Raw genomic sequence first — 27,040 nt, 5'->3', positions numbered from 1 at the left:
AGCCCCCATACCACCATCTCTCGCTTATTTAGCAGTGGGAGAGGCATTCAGGAGATCAGGAAGGAAAGAAAACACTAAGAAAAGAGCATCCACCTACCTGGTTGGCACAGCCTTGGGCAGGGCGTCCACTCACTGAAGGCGGTCACAAGACAGTCTTTTTTGCACGGGAGCAGGCAAGGGCGTACTGTTTCCGGCCGAGTAGATTCCGGACATCTGCCAATGTGAAGAGACCAGATCAATATTTCCTGGAGAAGGTAAGTGGTTTAGCCTAGAACCATAGGATTTCAGAACTGAAAACACTGAGACCCTGTTGTTCCTTTTACACACGTGGGAAGAAAGACCCAGGAGCAGAAGCTACTTGCCCAAGGGCTCAGAGCCAGAGGCAGAGCACAAAACAGACTTCATCTCTCTTGATCCAGAGACCAAAATATTTTTCACTAGACCAGGAAAGGAATAACAATCGCTGAAACCAATGAAAGACAAATCCTAAGTGAATTTCTCCCCATTGCATGAATTCAAATAACATTTGATTTTTTTCAGAGTGGACAAATCTGATATATTTTTTGAAAAGTGTTTTATCCAGGGTAATACATCAATTCAGTGATATTGTACAAGGCAACATGTGGATATACTGGGAAACAAAAAACAGTGAAGACCACTGAAAATAATATACATATTTGATAATTAACATGATTTTAGAATATTGAAGTAATTGGCAGGTGTCTTTTTAGAACATGTAAATTGATGAGTTAGAATAAGCAAGACGTGAGAATAGTATGTTTGCTTGCAAATAACAAACACACTAACAAGTGAAACATTTCAATTCTGATATTTTGCTGATAATGTAATATTCAGACTTGGGAGGAACGTAGTCAGTGGATTCATAATCACTTGGAAGAACTAAAGTCTCAGAAAATGGCAATCAAGTTTTTTTTGTTTTTTTTTTTTTGCGGTATGCGGGCCTCTCACTGCTGTGGTCTCTCCCATTGTGGAGCACAGGCTCCGGACGCGCAGGCTCAGCGGCCATGGCTCACGGGCCCAGCCGCTCCGCGGCACGTGGGATCTTCCCGGATCGGGGCACGAACCCGCGTCCCCTGCATCTGCAGGCGGACTCCCAACCACTGCGCCACCAGGGAAGCCCAAGTTTTTGTTTTTATTTGCATGCTTATCTGCTTCTTTTTATGAGTGCAGGGGGCTAAAATCCACATTTATTATCTTATAAAGCAGTGATATGCTAAGAGGAAAAACAGGAAAGCACTCTGCAACTTATATTTGCATTTTAAAATTCTTTTTCCTATAAATTTCTTATAAAGCACAGAGATGCAGTGTGTATAAAGCCTGAGAGCATGAACTTTGGTATTGGATAGTCAGTGGTGAGTGAAGTGCTTTTCCCACTTTCTTTCATTTATTCCTAAGGACAGCAGTGAAAGGCATTATAATCTTCATTTTCAGATGATGAACTGAGGTGCTGAAAGAATAAGTAATGGATCCAAAGTCACATGGATTAAGTAAATTAAATTATTAGTAATTTAATAAAGTATTGATTATCAATAAATTAGTGGCATTATTATTAATCATCCTTAATACACACAAAAAAACTGTCTATCAAATAGATCAATGAACCTAAAAATAGAAAGAAAAAAGAGTGTCTTTCGAGGAAATAGCATTATTTAAACAAGATATTCTAGTAAGGAAAATTTATGTCATACTTTAGTAGAACTAGCAAAAAACACTAAACTCATTCCCGAGTCCTGTGTTCGTACCCTGAAAGCTCCTAAAATTAAATTAAACTGCTATTTATTCTATCTCCTCTCCAATCTCTCCTGGTATCTAGCTGGAAATGAAAGTACAACGTGAGGAATGCCATTTTCCTGTGTGGTCAGCGGGGCAGCAGGGCTTGGGGGTGCAGGGAGCCAGCTAGGACACACTCACTCAGACATCCACAAATAGCTCAGAAATGCTTGCGGTGCTGGTTTGGTTTCAGGCTTTCTGGGAGAGTGGCTTTTTCTGCAGGGACTTTGTTCACTTCAATTAGCAGTAGGTGTTAATCTCTTTTTAAAAAAATATTTTAGATATACCTTTATTGAGGTAGAATTGATACAGAAAGAACTGCACCTATTTGCATAATTTGATGAGTTTGGACATATGCAAACACCTGTGATACCATCTCCACAATCAAGGTAATAGACATATCCAACACCTCCCAAAGTGTTCTTGTGTCTCTTGGTTTTTGTTTTTATTTTTGTGTGTGTGTGGTGTTAATCTCTTTTGGGGAACTGATATTGCCTACTTTTCAATTTATACTTTATTAACAGCACTCACAATAAATATTCACTGGGCACAATGTCAACTCTTCGTGACATGGTGCCCTTTCTCTATCTGTGTTGTTCTTCTAGGTCCACAAGTGAGAAACGGTATCACACCCTCAATGGCAAAGGTCAAGCTCAGGTGTGTAACCTGAGCTTGACCTTTTATAGAGACCATGAACTGAGGGCTTTCCTGAAATGTGATCCCTGGTCTGATAGGTGCCAAATATTCTTTTAGGAGTGAAACTGTCTTTTTGTTCATTTCTTTTCCCAATAATGTTGACCTTTTCATTAGAGGTTCAACTTCCTCCTCCCTTCTATTTACATGCTGTCTACCTCTCCCAGGATCATCACATTTCTTTTGTTGTTGTTGTTGATTCAATTAAAATATACTTGCACGCAAACTTTCAAAATTACATTTATTTTTGTATATAGTCCTATCTATACTCTTGAGATAATGTACATACCAATAAAAGATAAATTAAAAAATGAGAATCAGAACTGTAGGGTTAAAATTGGTTTGAAAAGTCATTTACCCCAACCTCTCATCTGAGTTTTCTTTTTTTTTTCATTTTTGAATTTATTTTTTTATACAGCAGGTTCTTATTAGTCATCAATTTTATACACATCAGTGTATACATGTCAATCCCAATCACCCAATTCATCACACCACCATCCCCATCCCCTGCCACTTTCTCCCCTTGGTGTCCATACGTTTGTTCTCTACACCTGTGTCTCAACTTCTGCCCTGCAAACCAGTTCATCTGTACCATTTTTCTAGGTTCCACATACATGAGTTAATATACGATGTTTGTTTCTCTCTTTCTGACTTACTTCACTCTGTATGAGAGTCTCTAGATCCATCCACATCTCAACAAATGACCCAATTTTGTTCCTTTTAATGGCTGAGTAATATTTCATTGTATATACGTACCACAACTTCTCTATCCATTCGTCGGTCAATGGGCATTTAGGTTGCTTCCATGACCTGGCTATTGTAAATAGTGGTGCAATGAACACTAGGGTGCATGTGTCTTTTTGAATTATGGTTTTCTTTGGGTATATGCCCAGTAGTGGGATTGCTGGATCATATGGTAATTCTATTTTTAGTTTTTTTAAGGAACCTCCATACTGTTCTCCATAGTGGCTGTATCAATTTCCATTCCCACAAACAGTGCAAGAGGGTTCCCTTTTCTCCACACCCTCTCCAGCATTTGTTGTTTGTAGATTTTCTGATGATGGTCATTCTGACTGGTGTGAAGTGATACCTCATTGTTGTCCCAGAGGTCTCTTAGGCTGTCTTCATTTCTTTTCATTCTTTTCTCTTTATTCTGTTCCGCAGCAGTGAATTCCACCATTCTGTCTTCCAGGTCACTTATCCGTTCTTCTGCCTCAGTTATTCTGCTATTGATTCCTTTTAGTGTAGTTTTCATTTCAGTTATTGTATTGTTCATCTCTGTTAGTTTGTTCTTTAATTCTTCTAGGTCTTTGTTAAACATTTCTTGCATCTTCTCCATCTTTGCCTCCATTGTTTTTCCGAGGTCCTGGATCATCTTCACTACCATTATTCTGAATTCTTTTTCTGGAAGGTTGCCTATCTCCACTTCATTTAGTTGTTTTTCTGGGGTTTTATCTTGTTCCTTCATCTGGTACATAGCCCTCTGCCTTTTCATCTTGTCTATCTTTCTGTGAATGTGGTTTTTGTTCCACAGGCTGCAGCACTGTAGTTTTTGCTTCTGCTGTCTGCTCTCTGGTGGATGAGGCTATCTAAGAGGCTTGTGGAAGTTTCCTGATGGGGTGGGTAGAGCTGGCTGTTGCTCTGGTGGGCAGAGTTCAGTAAAACTTTAATTCCCTTGACTGCTGATGGGTGGGGCTGGGCTCCTTCCCTGTTGGGTGTTTGGCCTGAGGCGACCCAACACTGGAGCCTACCCGGGCTCTTTGGTGTGGCTAATGGCAGACTCTGGGAGGGCTCACGCCAAGGAGTACTTCCCAGAACTTCTGCTGCCAGTGTCCTTGTCCTCACGGTGAGACAGAGCCACCCCCCACCTCTGCAGGAGACCCTCCAACACTAGCAGGTAGGTCTGGTTCAGTCTCCTATGGGGTCACTGCTCCTTCCCCTGGGTCCCGATTTGCACACTACTTTGTGTGTGCCCTCCAAGAGTGGAGTCTCTGTTTCCCCCAGTCCTGTCGAAGTCCTGCAATCAAATCCCACTAGTCTTCAAAGTCTGATTCTCTAGAAATTCCTCCTCCTGTTGCCGGACCCCCAGGTTGGGAAGCCTGATGTGGGGCTCAAAACCTTCACTCCAGTGGGTGGATTTCTGTGGTAAAACTGTTCTCCGGTCTGTGAGTCACCCACCCAGCAGTTATGGGATTTGATTTTACTGTGATTGCACCCCTCCTACTGTCTCACTGTGGCTTCTCCTTTGTCTTTGGATGTGGGGTATCTTTTTTGGTGAGTTCCAGTGTCTTCCTGTTGATGACTGTCCAGCAGCTAGTTGTGATTCTGGTGTTCTCAGAAGAGGGGGTGAGAACACGTCCTTCTACTCCGCCATCTTGGTTCGGATCATTACATTTCTAATTTTCCTAAATTTACTCTTAATCTCCAAAAATACTCTCCTTGACTATTAGCAACTTATGTGTCCTCCACTTCTAAACACTACAATGTTTATTTTATGTATTGTTTATTGTCACTGACTAAAAAAAAAAAAACCTTTTGATATCTTCTGCGTTGCTGGTTTTCTGTGTGTGTGTCTGTGCGTGTGTGCACGCACATGGGCATGCGTTATACATACACTAATTTTGAATGCCTTGATGGTAGAATTCCATCTCATACCATATCTTAAAAATACCAGGTCTTAATGCTGTGTAAGTATTTAGTAACAGTAAGTGAATGACTGACAAGTATTCTATGCTGCGGAGGCTGAAGACAAATCTCTGGGAATATTAGGCAAATTTATCCAGCCATTTTCAAAACAAAATTGAAGCCTTAAAAAGCAGGGTAACATATGGATTCATGTTTTAGTGAGTAAACACAGTATGGCTTCTTGCCTTTTGTCATAATTTATACTTCTTGCTCTCGTGCAACACTCTGATTCTAGATTGGCAACACTCTTGTTAAAAGGGTGAATACACTTCATTTCAACACATATATTTTCCTGGACTTGCACTGGAGTATTTCATAATGACTGCCTCTTGGTCACGCTGTAGGTTTTAGTTCCTGTGCTGAAATGCATCAAACTGAGCTACAAAGGTCTGCCATTTCTCAGTTATGTGTCCATAATCATGAGGCAGACACTGTGCTCCATCTCCGGGAGCAGTCCTCCAACCCAGGGACTGAGGGATCATCTCAACCTGCCAACTTTTGAAACATTAAATGTGTAAACGGAGCTCGCCATTACTATATCTCACCAAATGCCCAGTGTTTTCCCATGAAAGGCAGAAAGTGTTTTACATGACCTTTGGATGGCTTTGAGTTGTGTGATTTAAATCTTTATTATTATTTTTTGCACACTACAACTGAAAAAATACACATTGGGTAGTGAAACAAAACCAAACAAAATCCCCCAAATATCCCAACAAGCTCTCACTTCTGTTTGAGTTGTGCCCTAGCTAGTCCTCATTTTCTGATATGATCAGTTCTATTACTCACGCTATGGTAACATTCTCACCTATACAATTACGTGGAAACCAGAACACCAACCCTGGGAAGCAAGAACTTGCAAGGAATTCTGTGCATCCCCGTGCAGTGGGTTTAGAGATAAAACATATTACGATAGCCCATCCAATCCATGGAGACATGCTTCTTTTTTCTACTGTGAAGGCCGCTCTTTCTTTAGGATATTTTCTCTTTCTTTCCTCTTTCTATTGCCATTACCCTCACCCCAAGGATTTCACAAATGGAGGGACATTTTTTCCACTGCAATAGCTTTCACATAAAAAAGAGCGAAAGCATATTATTCTGAAAGGGCAAGGCAAAGGATACTTTCTCTTGCTGATAATCTCACTATTTCACTACGGGCTTCACTGGACACTGGGTATTATTTTCTTAGCTCAATTAATCTCATTAACCTCAAGAATTTTAATTAACTTTACTTAAGTCAATGCAGGCTCCTCTTGTTTAGCAGGATCGTTTGGAGACATACAGTAAGAATTAAAACTAGGTTGTTAGGTCTCCAGCCTCATTAAAAGTGCAAAAAGTAATCAGCAACGTCTTTCTCTCTCTCTCTCTCTCTCTCTCTCTCTCTGTGTGTGTGTGTGTGTGTGTGTGTGTGTGTGTGTGTGTGTGTGTGTTAGGGAAAACATCTGTGCAATTCATTTTTCTATGTTGGAAAACCGAGTAAAACTGGAGGTTATTCACTGTAATAATATTTTAGTCTTACTTATGTAGATTATCAAATAAAAGCATATGCATTTGTGAATTATGCTTTAAACTATCAACTCTCGGCCCTGTGGTTTTTCTGGTCACAAAATATCATTAGGTTAACATCTGTATAAGCTGATGGGCTCAGGGACTTTAATAAAAAATTGTCATTCAATATGATCACGAGGCTAGCCGGGGAGGTGCGGGGCTATGTGAACACATAATCCATCCCCTCATGTCCAAATAGCCTTTCAAGTGTGATGATAATGTATCTGGTAGTTGTCAGTCTCAATTCTAATGCTTCTTTACTAAGAAAAAAACCAAATTACATTCATATCAAGTGGAATTTTCTTGTTGTGGTTCAGAGGTAAAAGTTGTGTGGAAGGGAGAAGATCAGACTTCAGGAATGCTAAATTTTCTCATCGCTCTAAAGAATAATAATTTGCTGCGTTTCACATAGCATTTATTCCTATACCTAAGCTATATTTATTTCTATTTGTATATTCAAGCTGATATTTCATGCATCTTTTTTTAAGCAGTTGAAAATTTACATCATAAAAATAACATGATCAGGGCTGCAGTACTTTTCAAGATAAAAGGAGTTCTCTTGTCTGCATGGTATCTTTATAAGCCTTTTAGGATTGTACCATAACCCCATGAATTAGATTATCACCTGATCCAAGTGATACGCAAACATTAATGTCCATGTTTGGCTATATCGGCCCATTGACCCAATCGGTCCACATGGTATTGTGGATACCAGGTAAGTTGAAACACGCAAGTGATATAAATTGATGCTCCAAAAATATCACAAGCAATTTAGAGTTGGATGCTAAAGCAGAAATAACGTTTATGAGTTAATAAGAGCAGAAGGTCATACATATGATCTGTTCATTACTCTTCAAGGTAGTCCCCTTTGCCAAACTTTATCATGGTAGATAAAATACTTTTTCTTAAAGCAAAGGATAAATGTCAGCTTCTCAGACTTCTGCGATTCATATCCATTCCCCGTCAAACCCTTTAACTTTCCTACACACAGGTCTAATTAATTCATGACTTCTAAAAATGTTTATCTACAATAGCTACATGTCAGATACTGTTCTAAAATCTGCAGTGGCAACAATGAAGACTATCCAGCCCCAGCCCTCTGGAAGCCACATTGAGGAGGAGAAAAGGAGGAAGTCTTACTGACTGTGCTTCACTTCAAGTCATAGTCATCTTCCCTTGCATTTTCATAGCCACCTGCTTATCAAATGCTCCAAAACCGGCAGTATCTAGCCAGTCTGCCCTATATCTGCCGTTAGCAGTTCATTTCCTTAACTGAGCTTCTCTGACTTTCCTTATACACAGCTGAAGTGGCTTCCATAGCAGTGTGGATAACGCCCAGAGCCCATCACCACGGGGCCCCCAAGATGAAATTAATCAGGTGTTTGAGTTGCCCATGACAGCAACACAAATTGGACTGAATTAGGCAGAAGAGCAAATGTAGTTGCCTATGTTGCCAGGAAAGGCGGGAGTGTACTTAGGGGGGCTGGGACCAGGGCTTGATGCTGCCAGCATTTGTTCTGCTTCAGTTTCTGAGCATCAGCTTTACTCTCTCCTCCTGCTTTTTCCACCAGGCAGGACCGTGGCTATGGCAACCGTCCATCCATATACTTAGAACATCATGAATAGAAAGAAGAGAGGGTTTCATTTTCCCAACTTAAAGGTTCCTGGGAAACAGCTCTAAGTTGCCTAGCTTGTGACACTAGACCAAAGCTTGCACCAGCCCATCCTGTTGACCCATCACTACTGTGGCTGAAGTAGGGGTCTTTCATCACTTGAAGGGAACTAGTTCAAACATGGCCACTTGGAAATCTCTATGGACAGGCCAGTTACCCAGTCTCTGTATATGACTTAGGTGCCTTACGTTTTCTTTTCCATGAGGCTTCCTGCAGGGACTTGAGGAAGAGTTATGTCTTCTCATTTGGTCTATGTGGGAGAAGAAACTCCCACAGCTGAGCTCTCCAGTCGATTACTCTTTTTCCTCTATCTCTTGCAATTGTTCCTGACCCTTTTTGATATCTATATCCTAGTCCTCATGTCCAAATTCTCCGACAGTTTTTAAAAAATTTACATCTCCATGTGCAGAGTATAGTAGGTATGAGATTGTAAACCTACTTGAGGACATGGATTAGTCTATTCAAAATATCTATATGGATTTATTGCTCACTGCAGACAAGGTCCATGAGATCTAAAGAACAGTATAACACGGCCCCATATTTTCAAAGTGCATGACCTACCTTCTTGTGGACCTAGTCTTTATGTGATTGAAAAAGAGCCCAAAATATTGATATCAGCTCTAGAAAGTTTATTACTCAAGCAGATTCAATATTTGTGGGCATTATATTTACTGTTCTCCATTAATTAATGCATACATAACAAAAAAGTATCTACCTTTGGTTGAGGCACATTTTTTAGTCTTTAAGAGGCAAATAAAACAAAACAAAAATCTCTTACTCTAGCACAGACTGAGACATATTCAGTGCATGAAAAATGTTTCTGACTAAAAATACTCAACTATGCAATAGTCCTATGCACTTTCAATTAATTATTGATAATACCTTTTTGTCATCACTTGTCCCACATGACTCTTGACACAGAAGACCCTCCGCATCTGAATGCCCACACCACACGTAGCTTCTCCATTCCAGCCAATGGTTGCATTAAGGGCAGTTACCAATGTGTCTTCGGAACAGGGGCCCCAAGCTGATGTCTCCCAGTAGAGTTGCATACAGGAATGGTCATTGCATGAACGATATTCTTGGAGGGCCTGACTAGGGGGGCATGGTTTTCCACCTGCAAAAATCAAAATAAAAAAGAATACAGAGTTGTTGCTGTTATTACCATGTTGCTGTTGCTGTTGTTACTGCCATTCTTATTTTTTGTTGTTTTTACTGTTTTAATGGTCTAGAAAGACAGCATTTTGATACAATCTTCCAAAGGCCTGGGCCACCGCACCCCATTTCTGACGCTATGGTCATGGTTCTTTTATCCTGAGGACAATACATTCCACCCTTCTCTCCTCAATAACAGGCAACGGTATGCCAATTAGATTTTAAAAATCAATTAATTCTACTGCTCACCTCTGCGTCATGCATCTCTGAGATAAACTCCAAAGAAATCTGCTTTTATTTTAATATGATTATGCCTACATAAATTAGTCAGTTAGATATAATAGCCCATGACCTTGAAGTGATATAAGATCAAACACAAATACTCACACACACACATTACCTACATATAGTCTCTCTTTCCTAAGACAGTATTGTGTTTCTCAGAGAACCACTTTAAGACATCCATCCTCCCTCAAGCAGTGCATTTTACTGCAGTTTGAGAAATCCAGAAATCTCTCTTAAAGTTTGGCAGGAGAGAGCCCATCCTTAAACTCTGAAATAATATCTGACAATGTGTTATACACTGGCAGGGAGACCAGACAAATGTGCAGCCTTATATTCTTGGGTGAGTCAGACAATCAGATTTCATTACTATCTTTTCTTTCACAATTTTATATCCATGTCAAAACTGGTATTTATCTAAACTATTGATTTTTTCCTACTCTGCCACACCACAATGTTTTATTCAGTGGGCCAAATGCTCGGGAAGACTTGTGACCTTAGTTTTGTTATTCCTGTTATTTTTTTCCCCATTATATTGACTTTTTTCTCCTTCCAGAAATATAACAGACAAGAGGGGGAGGCCACTGCACTTTAAGAATATGAAAATTTTCATTCCTCTTGACCCTGGCCCCATTTCTTAGGACCACAGAGAGAATCTTGTCTAAAAAGGAGTCCCTCAAAGCCAGGGGCCATATTGCTCTGCTGTCCCAGCTGAGCTGTCGGCAGAGGAAGCCAAGGGAGGGCCTGAAAGAAATGAAATGACATATGTGTCCGGGGACAGAGACCATTGCTTTAAATGACAGGAAGAGCTGCTCCTCTAATTTGTTCTGAAGTCACCCGTTTATATCCCCATAGCACATTTTAGCTTCTTGAAAGCCGTTTTCACAGCCTTCATCTTTTTCCCTCTCACCACATGCCAGACTGACAGAGCAGGAAATGAGGACATACAGATCAGGTAGTCTGCCAATGTTAGTGGCAGCTCCCAGTCAAGAAGCCATGTCTCTTGATTCCTAATTTAGAACTCGTTTTACCAGACATATTCCAATTATGTTCCCAACTGCATGAGCAGTCTGAAGCTGGATGTGTATCAACCAAGCCTTGTTTCCTTCCCTAAAAAGGTATAATGAAAACTGACACCCACCTGATTGCCATGGCCTGTACATAGTATGGGCTAAAACAAGTCCTATACATACGGGAAGCCAGCATAGATAAACTAGAGGATTAGAGAGAAAAGGCATGCATGGAGAGCAAACTGTTCATTTGGATTTAGGGAACAGAAACCTTTCCTATTACTCACCTTCTCCAGCCAACGCCAGGATAGTCCTTGACCTGGTCTGTTTCCCATCGGAGTTTTTATTTGAACAAGACTGGGAGCAAGATGACCACTCTGTCCACTCGCTTACCACACAATCCATCCGGCAGGGAATTTCACACACCATCTCTTCAGGAGGAGGAGATGCTGGGCAGAGAGTCCCTGATACATCTTCTCCTGTAGTCAACCAGAGCAAGACAGATGTCGATTAATGTAAAATCGAGGCAAATCCCAGGAACATTTAGGTTCCTCTATTACTTCAGTTTAGCTTAGAAGACTTCACCTGGTGTCTCTAAACCAATAACGTGCAAAAACTGATTATTTTTTTCAGCCATTCATAATATTTATATCAAGAAAAACTGTCAGGAGATAATTTGGCATTTAGAAAGGTAGATACAGCATCAAAACTGTGATTTGTCATCCTTCCCAGGGACGAGTGAGCTTCCTTCAGGAACAATTTAGCCATGGATGGCTGGAGACAGACAGGATTGACATGCTATGGACACCATGTGTAACAGGTACATGTATTTCTGCAAAATGGGAGTCAGAGGAATCTTTTGGCCTGAAAACCACAATTTATGTTGAGTAATCTATTCAGCAGCCCCTCGCAAATTATCAGTCTAATTTTTTATTGGGTGCTTTCACCTCCAAATATGTAACCTTAAGCGAGATTATCACACAGTGATACTTTTACTCTGTGCACAGTGGTAAATGTGCACAATAGAAATGAATCTGTGGCTAAAATTATATAATGTGTTGAGATAAGTTGAAAGCAAGTCCAAAATTTTCCCTAATCTATTCCCTCTTTGATGATGTGATGATTTAGTCCAACCAAAATACATACACACACACACACACACACGTATATATGATAATGGGGGATGGAGTTTTACAATTATCAATAACAGACAAGACTAAGGGGATCATTTCTAAGTTGCTTTTCCATATCTCAAATGATTACAATGAATTTTTTCTAAGCTCTCTTTTAGGTTACTTATTCACCATTTTTAGAATTCAAATATTCTTCTTTATAGATAACAATTCAACTCTTACTATGCCCCCCCCCCCCGCCATTTACAGTCACCTCTTAAATACAGAAGACATGAAGAATAGTAAAACCATTTATGGTTTGAAGGAACAACATGGAATGTGGAATGGCAACTCTAGGAGACAGGTAGTTTTGTCTTTGTGACTTATGCCCATGGAATTCTCCTGTCAATCTGTCTGACACAAAAAATAACTAATATTTATGCAGTATCTCCCTTGTGCCAGGCACTGTCCTTATAAGATGCTCTTACAGACAGGGTTGACCCATCTTCTTTTATAGATGAGAAGTCAGTGGCTCTGGAAGGAAAACTTGCTCAGGGTCACACAGGCCTGAGTTGGGAAGCAAATGAAAACTTTCTGACTCCAAAAATTCTGGTTTCCCCATTAGACATATTGTATCTAATTCCAAGAGAAGGATATTCCTTTTCAGAGGAAGTAAATAAAACAAGCTGACAGTGAGCAAGACTGCCTGGAGGAGAAGCTAGTGCCCTCCTAAGATCTGCGTTCATATTTGTAAATGAGGCCAGGCTCATTGCCCTTGAGGTACAAATAAAACTTTTCAAGCATATTATGAGAAGTAATGGAGATTCTAGTAGATCATCGAGCTGAAAGACCAGTTCCAATCACTCTCTTTTCAGTCTCAATCTATTTTCAGGTTGAGTCCACACTGTATAGTACATGCAAACATGCACACGGATGTGCATGGATGCATGCGTGTGTGCGCACACACACACACACACACACACAAACACACCCCCTATACAGCTTAGGGGGAGTGCTTTCCCAAGTACAGAAGTAGGCAGGTCAAACTAAACATACAAACTACATCTAATCAAAATTCAATTTCCACATCTGTGAATATTATGAGGATAATTTTTTTATAGAAAAACACTTTAAAGCAGTGTCTTGCAAAGAACATTTTGATGAATAAGAGATATTTGAAGAGCTCTTACTTTAAACAGTGGGGGGGAAAGCTGAGACGTCCTAGATTAAAATAGTAAAACTGGTCTCACCACTGGAGAGTAGTGTGTGTTGAAAATGCCAATTGCCATGTAAACTTCCTTCGATGGAAATGGTATGTAGTATTTTTCAGTCTTATTTCACTAAAGGCCATCCTTTTTTAGGGAGCACCTCTCCCAGGAATGGTATTTTTACTAACAAGTTTTGAGAAAACCCTGCCTTCAAGAGTTACAAAATTATCAACTACTATTTGATGAGCATATACCATGTCCAAGTCATATAATGGGATAAATATATAAGTGAAGACACTACACTTTACCCCCCTAGAACTCATGATTAATAACAGAGATGAGCTATAAATACATAAAGATAAAACCTAGTCCAAAAGTAAATGTCAAGTTGCAAATGTGTGTTTTCAATAAAGAAGTGCTGTAGTGATTTAGGGAAGAGAAGGACCTCTGGGGAACCAGTCTGAGAACAGAAGGCTTTCAACAAGGAGAAAGAGACAGGGTGAGAATTGGTGGCAATCAGGGAGGGCATGCCAGTCAGTGCAACTGTCAACAAAGGTATAATGATGGGAAAATACAAGGTATGTGGAAGACAGTTAATCCTGAAGCTGCCTGAGGAGAAGAGGAAGCCCATGTTGGAAGAGTTGTTTGACATCAAATTCTGAATAACTTAGACTGACACACCAATTTTGTTCTATTTCCGCCTTCCTTCAATTCCCAAATGCTCAGGTTTCCCGTGACCTAAATTTAACTTCCTCCCCAGTCATCCATCATTCAGCACCCTTAGTATTCACTTCTGGTGCTGGGATGCTTTTTAAGACCTAAGCTTTCCCATAAACTGATATATCCATTTCCACAGTGCAGTGAAATGTCAATACTCCCACCAACACTTTGATAGCTTGTCGATATGGACTAATTTGGAAATGTGAGCAATCAGATAAGTTATTCTTTAGCGAAGCCAAGCTAATAGTCATGGGCAGGCTCTTCAATTCTTGTGTGAGCTATTTTAGAAGAAATCTTGCCAAAGAAAAGCTGCACGATGGGATCCTAGTCACAGGTGGCCTAGCCAGACACAGTTAAGTATCTGAAGGTGAAGCCCAGCACCACTTATCCTCTGGAGCATATCACTTAACTTCTTTGAGTCTCAGTTATCTCATCTGCAATAATGAAATAATAACACTTACTTTTCAAAGACAGTCTGAGGATTAGAAATCACTTATACAACAAACACAGCAGGGTGTCCGACAACAGAGGGAGGACTCAATATAGAGGAACCTTTAAAACCTTTTAAAAAATGTTGTTTGGGGCTTCCCTGGTGGCACAGTGGTTAAGAATCCGCCTGCCAATGCAGGGGACACGGGTTCGGGCCCTGGTCTGGGAAGATCCCACATGCCACGGAGCAACTAAGCCCGTGCGCCACAACTACTGAGCCTGCGCTCTAGAGCCTGCAAGCCACAACTACTGAGCCTGCGTGCTGCAACTACTGAAGCCTGCGTACCTAGAGCCCGTGCTCCACAACAAGAGAAGCCACTGCAATGAAAAGCCTGTGCACCGCAACGAAGAGCAGCCCCACTCGCCGTGACTAGAGAAAGCCCACGTGCAGCAATGAAGGCCCAACACAGAGAAAGAAAGGAAGGAAGGAAGGCAGGAAGGAAGGCAGGAAGGAAGGAAGGAAGGAAGGAAAGAAAGAAAAAAAAAGTTGTTTGCAAAGATGTACACCGCCAAAACCCAATGGCATTCTTGATCTAAAAAATCTAGATACTTATGCCATAACCATGGAAAGCACTTGCTTTACTGTGCATATATGGGTACAAATAACCACCAACAACTTCACAGATGAGTTCACATGATATATAAAGACTGCTTATAATTATCCAGATCACTTTATTTATCTGTGGTCTCATCTAAACCATTTAAGAGCCAAAAATAAAGCACTTGAGCCTGAATAACCTCATCTGCCCATCTACACTGGTAATAATGATCTTCCTATTGCACAGAGAGAGCTCATTTCAAAAGAAGAGCATTTATGCTTTCTTGTTTTCATTTTCATGGATGGATCAATGAGACCAACTGAAATCTCAGGCAAGTGTGGAAAATAAAGCAGCATGTGGGACAGAAACTTAGTCATTAAAAGTGATTTTCACAAGCTCTTAAAATCTAATATTAAAAAAAATTGAGTATATTTAAGAGGGAAATTGAATTCACTTTTCAAGAAGACTCTAAAATTACTCCAGTTCTCGTCACACTCCCTGGGATCAATAATGACAAACTCCACATTCTCTCCTCATAGAGTAGACTTATTTAAACCAGTTGTGATTCTGAAAATATGGGATATGGTGCCGCTCCAACCTTGTCACTCACGATTTTTTAATAATTTAATTTGGTGAAATCCACATTACATAAAATTAAACATTTTATTTATTATTATTATTATTTTTTGGCCACAAGGCATACGGGATCTTAGTTCCCCGACCAGATATCGAACCCGTGCCCCCTGCAGTGGAAGTGCGGAGTCCTAACCACTGGACCATCAGGGAAGTCCAAAGTTAACCATTTTAGAGTAAACACTTCAGCGGCATTTAGGAAGTCACGATGTTTTGGCAACTACCACCTCTATCTAGTTTCAAAATGTTTCATTACTCCGAAGTAAAATCCTTTACCCATTAAGCAGTTTCTCCCCATTACTTCCTCCCTCAGACCCTGGCAGCCACCAACTACTGTTCTATCTCTACAGATTTATCTATTCTGAATAGTTTATGTCAGTGGAATCATATAAGTTGTGACTTTTTGCATCTGGGTTCTTTCACCTCGCATAATATTCTGGAGGCTCATGCAGGTTGTAGTATATATCACTACTTCGTTCCGTTTTATGATGGAATAATGTTCCGTTGTATATACATACCAAGATTTGTTTATCCATTCATCCAAGCTCATACTTGTTTGAGTCTCTGAGTTCAATTATTTTCAGTATATACCTAGGGATGGAATTCCAGGGTCACATTCATCACTCAGTTTTGTTTGTGATTCTGGAGACCTTGGAATAGATGACCGGACTGGGGCCTGGCCCTAGTTCATACTACTCTTCTCATGCTTGGCAATTCCTGGCTAAAGACAACAGTTCTTAGATGAGAGAAAGAAAGATTCTTTTCTTTTTTTTTAAAGTATAGTTTATTTACAATGTTGTGGAAGTTTCAGGTACAGCAAAGTGATTCAATTATATATATATATATATATATATATATATATATATATATTCTTTTCCAGATTCTTTTCCATTATAGGTTATTACAAGATATTGAATATAGCTCCCTGTGCTATACAGTAGGTCCTTGTTATCTATTTTATATACAGTAGTGCGTATCTGTTAATACCGAACTCCTAATTTATCCCTCCCCCTGCCTTTTCCCTTTTGGTAACCACAAGTGTGTTTTCTATGTCTGTGAGCCTATTTCTGTTCTGTAAATAAGTTCATTCCTATCATTTTCTTATAGATTCCAAATATAACTGATCTCATATGACGTCTGTCTTTCTCTGTCTGACTTACTTCACTTAGTATGATAATCTCTAGGTCCACCTGAGAGAAACCTTCTTGAACATATGAATAAACTCAAGATTCCCTAAAAAATGCTTCTGTTTCTGGTTCAAATGTATACGGTACTTAAAGTATAAATAGCTCATGACAGACTCTCTTTGGCTACTGGTCAAGCAACCATGTAGATTTAACACTAATGTAGCTTTCAGATTTTGGGCTTTCCACATCAACTAATGTTTAAACCATACCTATGCTATATACTATATCCTGTGGCTTTCTTTGTTTTATAATCCTAAGGAACTAGAATTTAATATTATGAGCTACCATCTCTCTTTTGTAGTGATAGAACAAACAGCTATAATTCTTAGTTTTCTAACCTATACTGTAAGTATCCAAAATTAGAAAAGTTGTAGACAAAATAGAAAGAGAAACCCAGATATCCACAAATCTACAGTCATATTTTTAAAGTAGACCAGCATTTTATCATTATACACACTTCAAACTACCTTATCTTTCAAAAATAATGCAATTTGGGTACTTTGTCGATATTTCTCTTGTGTGTTATTACACTCTCTATGGAAAATAATGAAGCAGTTATCAGAAATACATGTCATAAAATTGTATGTCCTATTTAAATCTCAGAAAAGAATGCCAATAAACGTTGATTAAACACCTGCCGACAGCTGAGTAAGATGTCAACGGATGGCACATAGCAAATTTACTGGAATCCATATGCACTTAATTCCGTCTTTTAAATTTAAATATCTCCCTAAATGCAAGTAGCTTCTGGCCACTTCTGGACTGGGACCCTAATCAGCTAAGGAAATGTTTATATTTCAAACCAATAAAATATGAAAGAAAGCTAAGGGCTAAACAGAAGCCATGTGCAACGCCAGCAATTCAATTAATGTTTCTGCTTGCTGATTTTCCCATTTGAAGTGTATTTGTCTATCTAGTTTGCACATATAGGAAGGCAAATTTTAGAACTCTGATGTTAAGTATTATCATATTTATAATAACAGAAACAACAACTGCAATAACAAAATGGCATCAGCATGTGATGTTTGGGAAAGCACAGAGTGGGCTGTACTCTGAGCAAACCATATGGTCTACTGAATATCCGTATTGACATCATTAGTTAGGTACTATGGTCACACCTAAGGTACAGAGAGGTTAAAAATACTTGCTCAAGAGTCACATGGGGGCCTCCCTGGTGGCGCAGTGGTTGAGAATCTGCCTGCTAATGCAGGGGACACAGGTTCGAGCCCTGGTCCGGGAAGACCCCACATGCTGCGGAGCAACTGGGCCCGTGAGCCACAATTACTGAGCCTGCGCGTCTGGAGCCTGCGCTCCACAACAAGAGAGGCCGCGACAGTGAGAGGCCCGCGCACCGCGATGAAGAGTGGCCCCCGCTTGCCGCAACTAGAGAAAGCCCTCGCACAGAAACGAAGACCCAACACAGCAAAAATAAATAAGTAAATAAACTCCTACTCCCAACATCTTCTTTAAAAAAAAAAAAAGCCCGATCACACTTGATGTCTCAACTATTCCTTTATAGAAATCTACCTGCTTTAGTTTTATTCTAAAAAAAAAAAAAGAGTCACATGGCTTGTACGTGTCTGAGCTAGAACTAGAAAACATACCTGTTAGACATTACAAGCTATATTCTTAGCTGTTTTGCTGTATTGCATCCTGGTTCATATCTCACATATGTCTTTCTCATTACATTACTTTTAGCTGATGCCAAACCACAAAGAAGGGATTCTATACAATTCATTGGCAGCTAGCCAGTAAAATTAGTATTGGAAAAAATAAGCTGAAAGGAGTGAGCAGTTCCTTGATTATTTAGGAACTCTATCATAAGATGAGGCAGAATAGGGCAATACTTTTCAAAAATAGAAAAGATAAGCAGATGAAGAGAGTTCAGAATGGAGAGATGGAAGATTAAGATAGAATGCAAGACCAAATAGGAACAGGTATGGACATTCAGCAAAAACAGTACAATGTATGAGTAGATAAATGACACAAACACAAGCAAAAACTATAATAATGATGTAAGGATGCTCACAAAGTGAAAAACAACAAAACTCTAATAGTTGATAAAAGGAAAAAAAAGAGAGAACGTAAGTGCAAAGGCTAAAATAAACATAGTGGAAAATTCAAATGTTAAAAGGAAAAGACTTTAGGAAAGCAATAATAACAGCTAAAAATAAGAAAACAATATTTCCAAGGTTAAGATGTTTACAAAGGCCAGAAGTTAGCTGAAATTGCACCTAATGGCAGATGAGTTGTTTGTTCAGAAGCCTAACTGACCAGCTATATGAAGTTCCAGCTCACACTTTGATCACTTAGAATGTACCCAGCATAATGTTACATTTTACACCTATTTATTGACTCATTTAAACATCAACAGTAGTAAACAAAAAAGCATCAATAATAGTAAACATGTATATTGTACATAATAGATGTTAGTGATTAAGTGAACTACATGTATCAACTCATTTAGACGTCACAACAAAACTATGAGGTAAGAATTACCATTATGTTCATTATCTAGATGAGAATATTGAGTCTTAGATAAATTAAAATTATTTGCCCAAAGCCAAACACAAGTAAAATGCTGGAGCTTGAATTTGGACCTGGGCAACGTGGCTCTAGAGTCCATTTCTTAAATACAATGCTTTATTGACATGCACTGCTTCTACTCACCGTCAGGACAATATATGTACCCGGCTACATAAAACCCGATCTAGCGGAGAATCAGTCAAGTGTAAAGCATCCCAATACCTTTGGCTCATGAATCCTGTGTGTTACTCAGGGTGAGAGAAGATGCAAAACGGCAGAAACAGTATATGATTTAGGAGCAAACTACAATTGCTCAAAAAAAAAAAAAAAATCCAGGTAAAATCTAATAAAATGTCTCAGTGGGGAAATGTCACATTTTCTTGGTCTCAGTCACACATTCCAGGGGGAAGTAACCACTATTTTATGTGTGTGGGAAAGGTCTGAAAATTACGCACTTAGGTTTACAAAAAAATAACTATGTAGTTCTGTTTTTGACACCTACCAAAATGGGACCTTGAAAAAACAATTCTTTTTTTCTAACAATGACATCAATTTGCTCACAAGCCCTAATTTCCGGTTGGTAGCCAGGGCCAGATGGGAGTTGGGGAAGGAGGTGGGGAACAGAAATATATCCATTTAAAGTAACTTAACACCTCATGATCAAACTAAATCTTTTCAAAGTTAACTCAGTCTCAGTTTCTCAACGTTTCTTCCTCTCCTTTCCTCCCTTCTCTTTGGGTAGCAGCGGAGTGTAAGAGGAATGTCTGTTTCAAAGTTGCACATTCTCCTTTGAATTCAGCTGGTTCCCTACTGAGCTATTTCCATCGACTTGGTCTTTGAGTCTCATTACCTAGTCTTTGAAGGTGCATCCGCATCCTCTGGTAATTTCCAGGGTCCCTGTCACAGCTTCTGATTTTCTAATCCACACGCTTTATACTCACCTAGACCTGACTCCGAGCTAGTCCCAGTCTCCTGGGGCGGTCAACACCTCCACTTCCCACAGTGGGGCATGATTTCAGGATCACCCCCATGTTATAAATAAGCTGGGGCCCTGTGCGCAGAGGCTCTTCCTACAGTCTCAAACCTGGGAATGAGGCACCGGCCCCTCTGCTTTTGCTTTCCCTTTAACCTATCTGAAATGTCCATAGTTTTCATTTCCTCAGCCCAACGTTTCATGTGCAGAATGAGATGGGGCCAAGGACCCTCATGTCCATGTACCTCTTCTCAACATCCTCCCTAGATTCCTCCTTTCTGATCCAGAAAACTGGCCAATGCAGGATTCTGGCTTATGCTAAATCTGTATTCTGAATCTTCTGGCCTCTCATCTTGATATCTGGAGGGAGCTCTTTGGAAGTTACAAAACACTTGTCTTTCATATGCCTGGCTCTTGCATGCAAAAGCCTGTTTTTCAGGATTATTGTCTCCGAAAAGAGCTTCAAGATTTCATTCTTGGGCACTAACTTGTTCTGTCTGTTTGCATTTGAGATATAATAATCCTAACTTTTTTGGACACAGTAGGTAGTTCAGAAATTTGGCGAGGTTGCACCGGGGTGGGGTGGTGATAGGGTGGGGAGGTCCTGTCCGAGAAGGCACAGAAGCAGACACCAAAAGAAAAGCACGCTGATATATCTGAGAACAAAATTTGAGGACACCTGCTTAGTGTGGAAACCCTGCTTCTCATGAGAATTTTATAGAAAGACTCTGTATAATTTTTTAAAAGATGAATGCAGAATGACAATAATGGAATAAGTGCCCTTAGTAATGCAAGACATGTTTCTTCAAAAGGGAAAATCTTGGAGTAAATAAACAGTGCATTATAAAGGGCAGAATATTTGATGAGGAGTTGTGACATCTGGATTTCAGTTCTGCCTTGAATACTTACCAAAATGTGACCCTAGAAAATGGTTAAGCATTTTTAGCCTTCAGATGCCTTGTGTAAGTAGGAGGTGGGGGACTGCTATCATCCTTGATTGTAGTATCAGGTCTGATGATAGATCAAAGAGGCTAATGTAAAATAATACTTTGGAAATTGCAAAGCACCATGGATATATAATGTAGTTTTTAATTACTGGTGAAAATTGGGCTAAAGGACATTCCAAGTAGGAAAATGATTGGAGTCAAAGATACTATCCTTCTTCTCCATCCCAATTTTGTCTTAGCTAAAGAAATAAGAGGAACTGAAATGATTATAAAGGCAGAAATAATATTACTCATGTCATCTACCTCTTGTCTAGCTATATATATAGCTATTAAGAAAAAGGATTTGGACCAGCTTGAATATGTGGTATACCTTTAGAAAGCACTGCAAGTTGTCTAAAAGTTTTCAAATGTTTGAAAATCAATATTTTTAAGTTAAACTGGCGAAGTCAACAGAGTAAACTGACATATCAGTAAAGCATGATCATTTCTCTCTGTAATTAACCTACAGGAACATAAGTTTAATGCCTATAAGTGGGAAATATATTATGATTTATTTAACTACCTCACTTTAATTGCACAATTAAGATGTTTTCAATTTCTCTGTGATAATACTGCAAAGAACATTCTTCACTGTATCACTGACTGCTTTCCTAAGAATAAATTTCTAGAAATGGAAAAACAAAGTCCAGGAATGTGAACTTCATTAATGTCCATGCATGAAAAATACTGCCAGTTTGCTTTCTTTCCATTATTTATCATCACCCTTCATTTTTAAATTTATATACAATAAAATTCACTCTTTGTGCTATACAGTGCTATGGGTTTTGACAAAATGCATAGAACCTTCCATCCACTACCAAAACCAAGAGACAAAACAACTCTATCACCACAAAAATTTCCTTGTGATGCCCCTTTGGTGTAAACCCCTGCCCCGATCTTAATGCCCAGGAAACGCTGATCTGTTCTCTGTCCCTATAGTTTTGCTTTTGTCCCCCAGAACGTCATAAAAATGGAATTACACAGCATGCAGCTTTTGTAGCAAAGTACATTTGAGATGGATGCATCCACATTGCTGCATGTATGAAGAATAATTCACTCTTTTTTGTTGCTAAGTAGTATTCCATTGCATGGAGATAGCACGTTTTGTTTATCTATTCTGCTGAAGGACATCTGGGTTGTTTCCACAGTTTGGTGATTATGAATAAAGCTGATATACAGGGTCTTGTGTAAATACAAATTTCCATTTCTTTGGGGTAAATGGTTAGGAGGATAACTGTCGGGTCATATGTAAGTGTAGATTTTTTTTTTTTTTCCGGTACGCGGGCCCCTCACTGCTGTGGTCTCTCCCGTTGCGGAGCACAGGCTCCGGACATGCAGGCTCAGCGGCCATGGCTCACGGGCCCAGCCGCTCCGCGGCATGTGGGATCTTCCCGGACCGGGGCACGAACCCGTGTCCCCTGCATCGGCAGGCGGACTCTCAACCACTGTGCCACCAGGGAAGCCCAAAGTGTAGATTTTATAAGACACTGTCAAACTGTTTTCCAAAGTGGCCATACCATTTTTCATTTGATCAACAACGTATGGACTTTCTGGTTGCTCTGTCTTCTTATCAGCACTTGACATGACAACTTCTTTGTTGCTTGTTTAATTTTCATCATTCTTACAGCAGTGTAGTGGTAATGCACCGTAAATTTGGTTTGCATTTTCCTCATCACTAATGATGTTGAACATCCTTTTATGTCCTTATATGCCATTTCTACATCTTCATTGGTGAAGTGTCTATTCAAATCTTTGACTCATTTTTTAAATTGGATTGGGTTGCGGATTGAATGTTTGTATCACTCCAAAATTCATATATTGAAGCTCCAACCCCCGATGTGATGGTATTTGGAGGTAGGGCCTTTGGGAGGTGATTAGTTTTCGATGAGGTCATGAGAGTGGGACTCTCATTATGAGATCAGTGTCCTTATGAGAAAATGAAGAAAGGGCACACAGCGAGAAAGTGGCTGTCTACAAGCCAAGAAGCAGGCCCTCACCAGACATCAATCTGTCTGACATCAACCTTGATTTTGGACTTCAGGGACCGTTCAAAATAAATGTCAGTTTTTAAGTCACCCAGTCTATGGTATTTTGTTACAGAAGCCGGAGCTAAGACAGGTTGTTGGTTCTCATATTATTGTTTTGAGAGTCCTGTGTATATTCTGGATACAAGTTCTTCATCTGACTTGCGATATGCAATTATATGCTCACTGTCTGTGGTTCTTCTTTTCATTTTCTTAACAGTATCTCTTGCAAAGCAAAGTTTTTCATTTTTAACTTAAGTCCCATTTGTCAACTTTTTCTTTATGGGCTGTGCTTTGATGCCATATCCAGTTTGCTTTTAAAAAGACAAATTTTCAGGAAGGAACAGAAAGTGGATTGTCTGCTGCAAACAATGAGTTGAAACTTACATATTAGGACCTAAAATTTCATAATTTTGGATATAGTCACCTCTCTAACTGGTGTATCCTAGTATCTAATGCTAACGTAAGTTTTTCAAATATGGTGTGAGAGCCTAGTTTTTCCATGGAAATTATTTACTGATGTAACAGCTGAGAGTCCAGCATTATAACATACTGACAATATGTGTGATGCAATGATAATTAGCTTCTGGGTAAAACCCTCATGTAGTATCCAAGCAGTATAATGCACAATCTATGAAGATGGGACTTTGTCTTTTATAAAACTGCATCAAACATCTGGCACAATGTCTGGTACGTAGTAGATCTCAACAAATTTTGGCTGAAGGAATGAATGAGAAGGGAAAGATATTTAGTCTATTTAAGATATGAGCTGTAGCTTATGCTTTTGTAGTATGCATCCCAACCCCAGTGGAGTATGCACTGAGATACCTGTGATGAATTCATATGGGGATGTCAGGCACTAACTGGGAAATAGGTCAGACTTCTAACCCCAACATTAACTGAGAGATAGTATAGCATAAAGGATTCTGGAGTCAGACTGCCTGGGTTCCAATCCTACCTCTGACACTTATTTCCTAATACTTAACTGCTCTGCGTCTCAGTGTCCTCATCTGTACAATGGGGAGTTCTATTTCATAGGGGACCGTGCTGAAAAGAGTACCTTTTTCCCAGCACTCCTATTCTCCTAGGTTATTGTAAAGATACAATCAGTTGATATATGTAAAGTCCTAAGATGGGAGCCTGCAACCTAGTAGTTAATATTATAGTTATATAATTGTGGTAGTAAGGTACTGAAAGTTACAGCTTGTCTTTGAACAAAGGTACTGAAAGTTACAAGCTTGTCTTTGAACAAAGCACAAGAAAATAAGCTTGCGTTTTTCTTGAGTTGGTACATCCTCTTCGTTTCTGTCTAAATCACATGCCTGCAACTGTGGGAACTATAATATTGTCAGTTCTTCCCTTCAGACTCTGCACCATTTGAGATCCAAGAAGAATATGTAGAGTTCACGAGCATCTTCTAAGGATTTTTGTACTGGGGAAGAATTCTACAAAAGCAGAACTTTTTAAAGCAGTCAGCGCTTCCCTGGTGGTGCAGTGGTTGAGAGTCCGCCTGCCCATGCAGGGGACACAGGTTCGTGCCCCGGTCCGGGAAGATCCCACATGCCGTGGAGCAGCTGGGCCCTTGAGCCATGGCCGCTGAGCCTGCGCACCTGGAGCCTGTGCTTCGCAACGGGAGAGGCCACAACAGTGAGAGGCCCGCGTAACCGCAAAAAAAAAAAAAAAAAAAAAAAAAAGCAGTCAAATAACCCCGATTGTGTAACTCTCAGGGGACGACCATACTATTTCCTTTGAAAAGTGTTGTTGATGCCTTTTTTTCTATGCCTGATCCCCTGGCTATTAAACTGTTCCTATGCAATTTTGCAGAACATGGCAGGGGTCTAATGATTACTTTTTGTACCACGTTAAAGAAGTATAATAAAAACACCAAACCACAAATCTACATTGAAGGTTTGCAGTGTTGAACTAGTGGAGAATCATGCTTGAATATCGTTTTCTTATTGAAATGTTGCAAACTAATTAAGACTCTAAAATCATTCTTGGATACTACTTTTACAATTTGTTTCATGAACTTATTTCAGATACGGGACTACAGTGCCACAGACCAGAGAACACATAAACTGATTCTCAGAATATGTTTCATCATCCGGCAGAATTTGAGACCAAAACAGAAAACAAATAGCTTTTAAAAACTTAGTTTGGTCTTTTAGAAACCAGACAGATGAAAAAACTAAAATCTCCAAATGAAAATTAGGTAGGCAATAATTAGAAAAACAGGATGGTGAAAGAATGAACACTGAAGGTTTATTATTCTTATTCAAGTCAAGCTGATGTCAGGTGGATATCTGTATGTATAATAAGCAAAAATGTTTTCACCTAGATGAATTATGTGGTTGGTACGAGGTCCAGGAATATAATGATTTCCACTATAATAATTTTTACCTACTATACCTCACTAGTATTTCTTAAGACTGATATTGATATCTTCCAGCAATTGAATGAATTCTAAAGTAGAATAAACCCTATCTCTATTTGTCTATCTTCCCCAAACTGATCCACAATTATAATAATCATTCAATTGGCACTGCCGTTTTTTCCAGCCAATCTCAAGAAGCCCCAAAAAATCAATAAATAAACTTAAGTAAAGTTTAACAGATTAAAATAAAATGTATGCTGAGAGACTTCAAAATACAAGGTTCAAAGTCGAGCAAATATTTCAAACCTCACTTTATACCATTGCCAAATTTGCCTTGATACTTCATCAGAGTAATTGTTACATTTGATTCAAGCTGTGCGCTCAGAGTAATAAAAGATGAATACAGACACTTGAAATCTGTGTACTCCTTTTTCTTCTGCACTGAGCCCAAGAAGAAATACGTTCTTATTTCATGAAATAAATATTATTTTATTGGATGTCTGCTTTCCTTAAGAGGTCAAATCCTTAATTACATCATTAATAATTATGTAGACATTTACTGCCTGCAAGGCATGGTTTCTTTGGAAGCAAGTTAAGAACACTAGATATTTCAGATCATTTATCTTATTCTAACTGGCCCACTGGTTAGAAGAATAATTTTCTAATCCTTCCAGGCAGTTAACATAGCACTTACTAGGTTATTTGTAAATAGGCACTTTTTCCTGAGATGTAATAAATGGAAAGAAATGTCTGCTTAATAAATTTAAGGTTGCATAATGTCTTAAGTCTTTAGCCCATTACATTGATTGCTTGGCCTGAGAAAACGATGTGCCTTCTATATTTCTGAATGCCCAGTGCCTAGAACAGTACATCGTTCATAATAAATATTCAATAAATACTCATTGAACTAAAGTGTAATTGAGCTGAACAGATGTTTTATTAGAGTCTGAGACATTTCTGGCACCCATAGAGGTAGCACAAATTGAGGACCATTTTTAAATGCCTAGGAATGTACCAATACAAATGTATCTGATCAAGATCCTTCTGCTATGAGTAAAAACATTGATTTAGAAGCAGAAAGGCCTGGGTTTGAATTCTAGCCTGTCCTTAATAGTTGGGCGTCACTGGGTAAGTTATTTCAATTCTCTATATTGGCTTCCTTATCTAAACACACGAATAACGATTCCTACCAATACATCACAGAGTTACGTGATAATTAAATGAGTTACGATTAAAGTAACAGGTGCACAATAAGTGTTCAGTATGTCTTGGTGGTGACGGTGATGATCGTGACAATGACAACGATGATGACATATGTCTACAAACCTTTATTAATGCCTTTAGATTTTGCGTAAATTCACTGTAGATACAAGCGGATGTGTGAAAGACTATTCTAGCACAGGAGAGGAGTTAGGAAGGATGTAGAAAATAATGA

At 39.3% G+C, this 27,040-nt stretch overlaps 1 protein-coding gene across 1 annotated transcript in view; it reads right to left on the bottom strand.

The window, feature by feature from the left end:
• The window catches only part of THSD7B (thrombospondin type 1 domain containing 7B), a 760,956-nt gene that overhangs the window by 396,299 nt on the left and 337,617 nt on the right, over positions 1-27,040 (bottom strand). Inside the window, exons 7-9 of the mRNA XM_065880761.1 lie at positions 11,122-11,313; positions 9,270-9,504; positions 98-213 (exon numbers count right to left, since the gene is read on the bottom strand). Coding sequence (XP_065736833.1) covers positions 98-213; positions 9,270-9,504; positions 11,122-11,313 — 543 coding nt within the window. The remainder of the gene's footprint in view (positions 1-97; positions 214-9,269; positions 9,505-11,121; positions 11,314-27,040) is intronic.

This window comes from Phocoena phocoena, chromosome 7, assembly GCF_963924675.1.
Source record: "Phocoena phocoena chromosome 7, mPhoPho1.1, whole genome shotgun sequence".
NCBI classification, from domain to species: Eukaryota; Metazoa; Chordata; class Mammalia; order Artiodactyla; family Phocoenidae; genus Phocoena; species Phocoena phocoena.
This window is presented reverse-complemented; position numbering and strand designations above follow the sequence as displayed.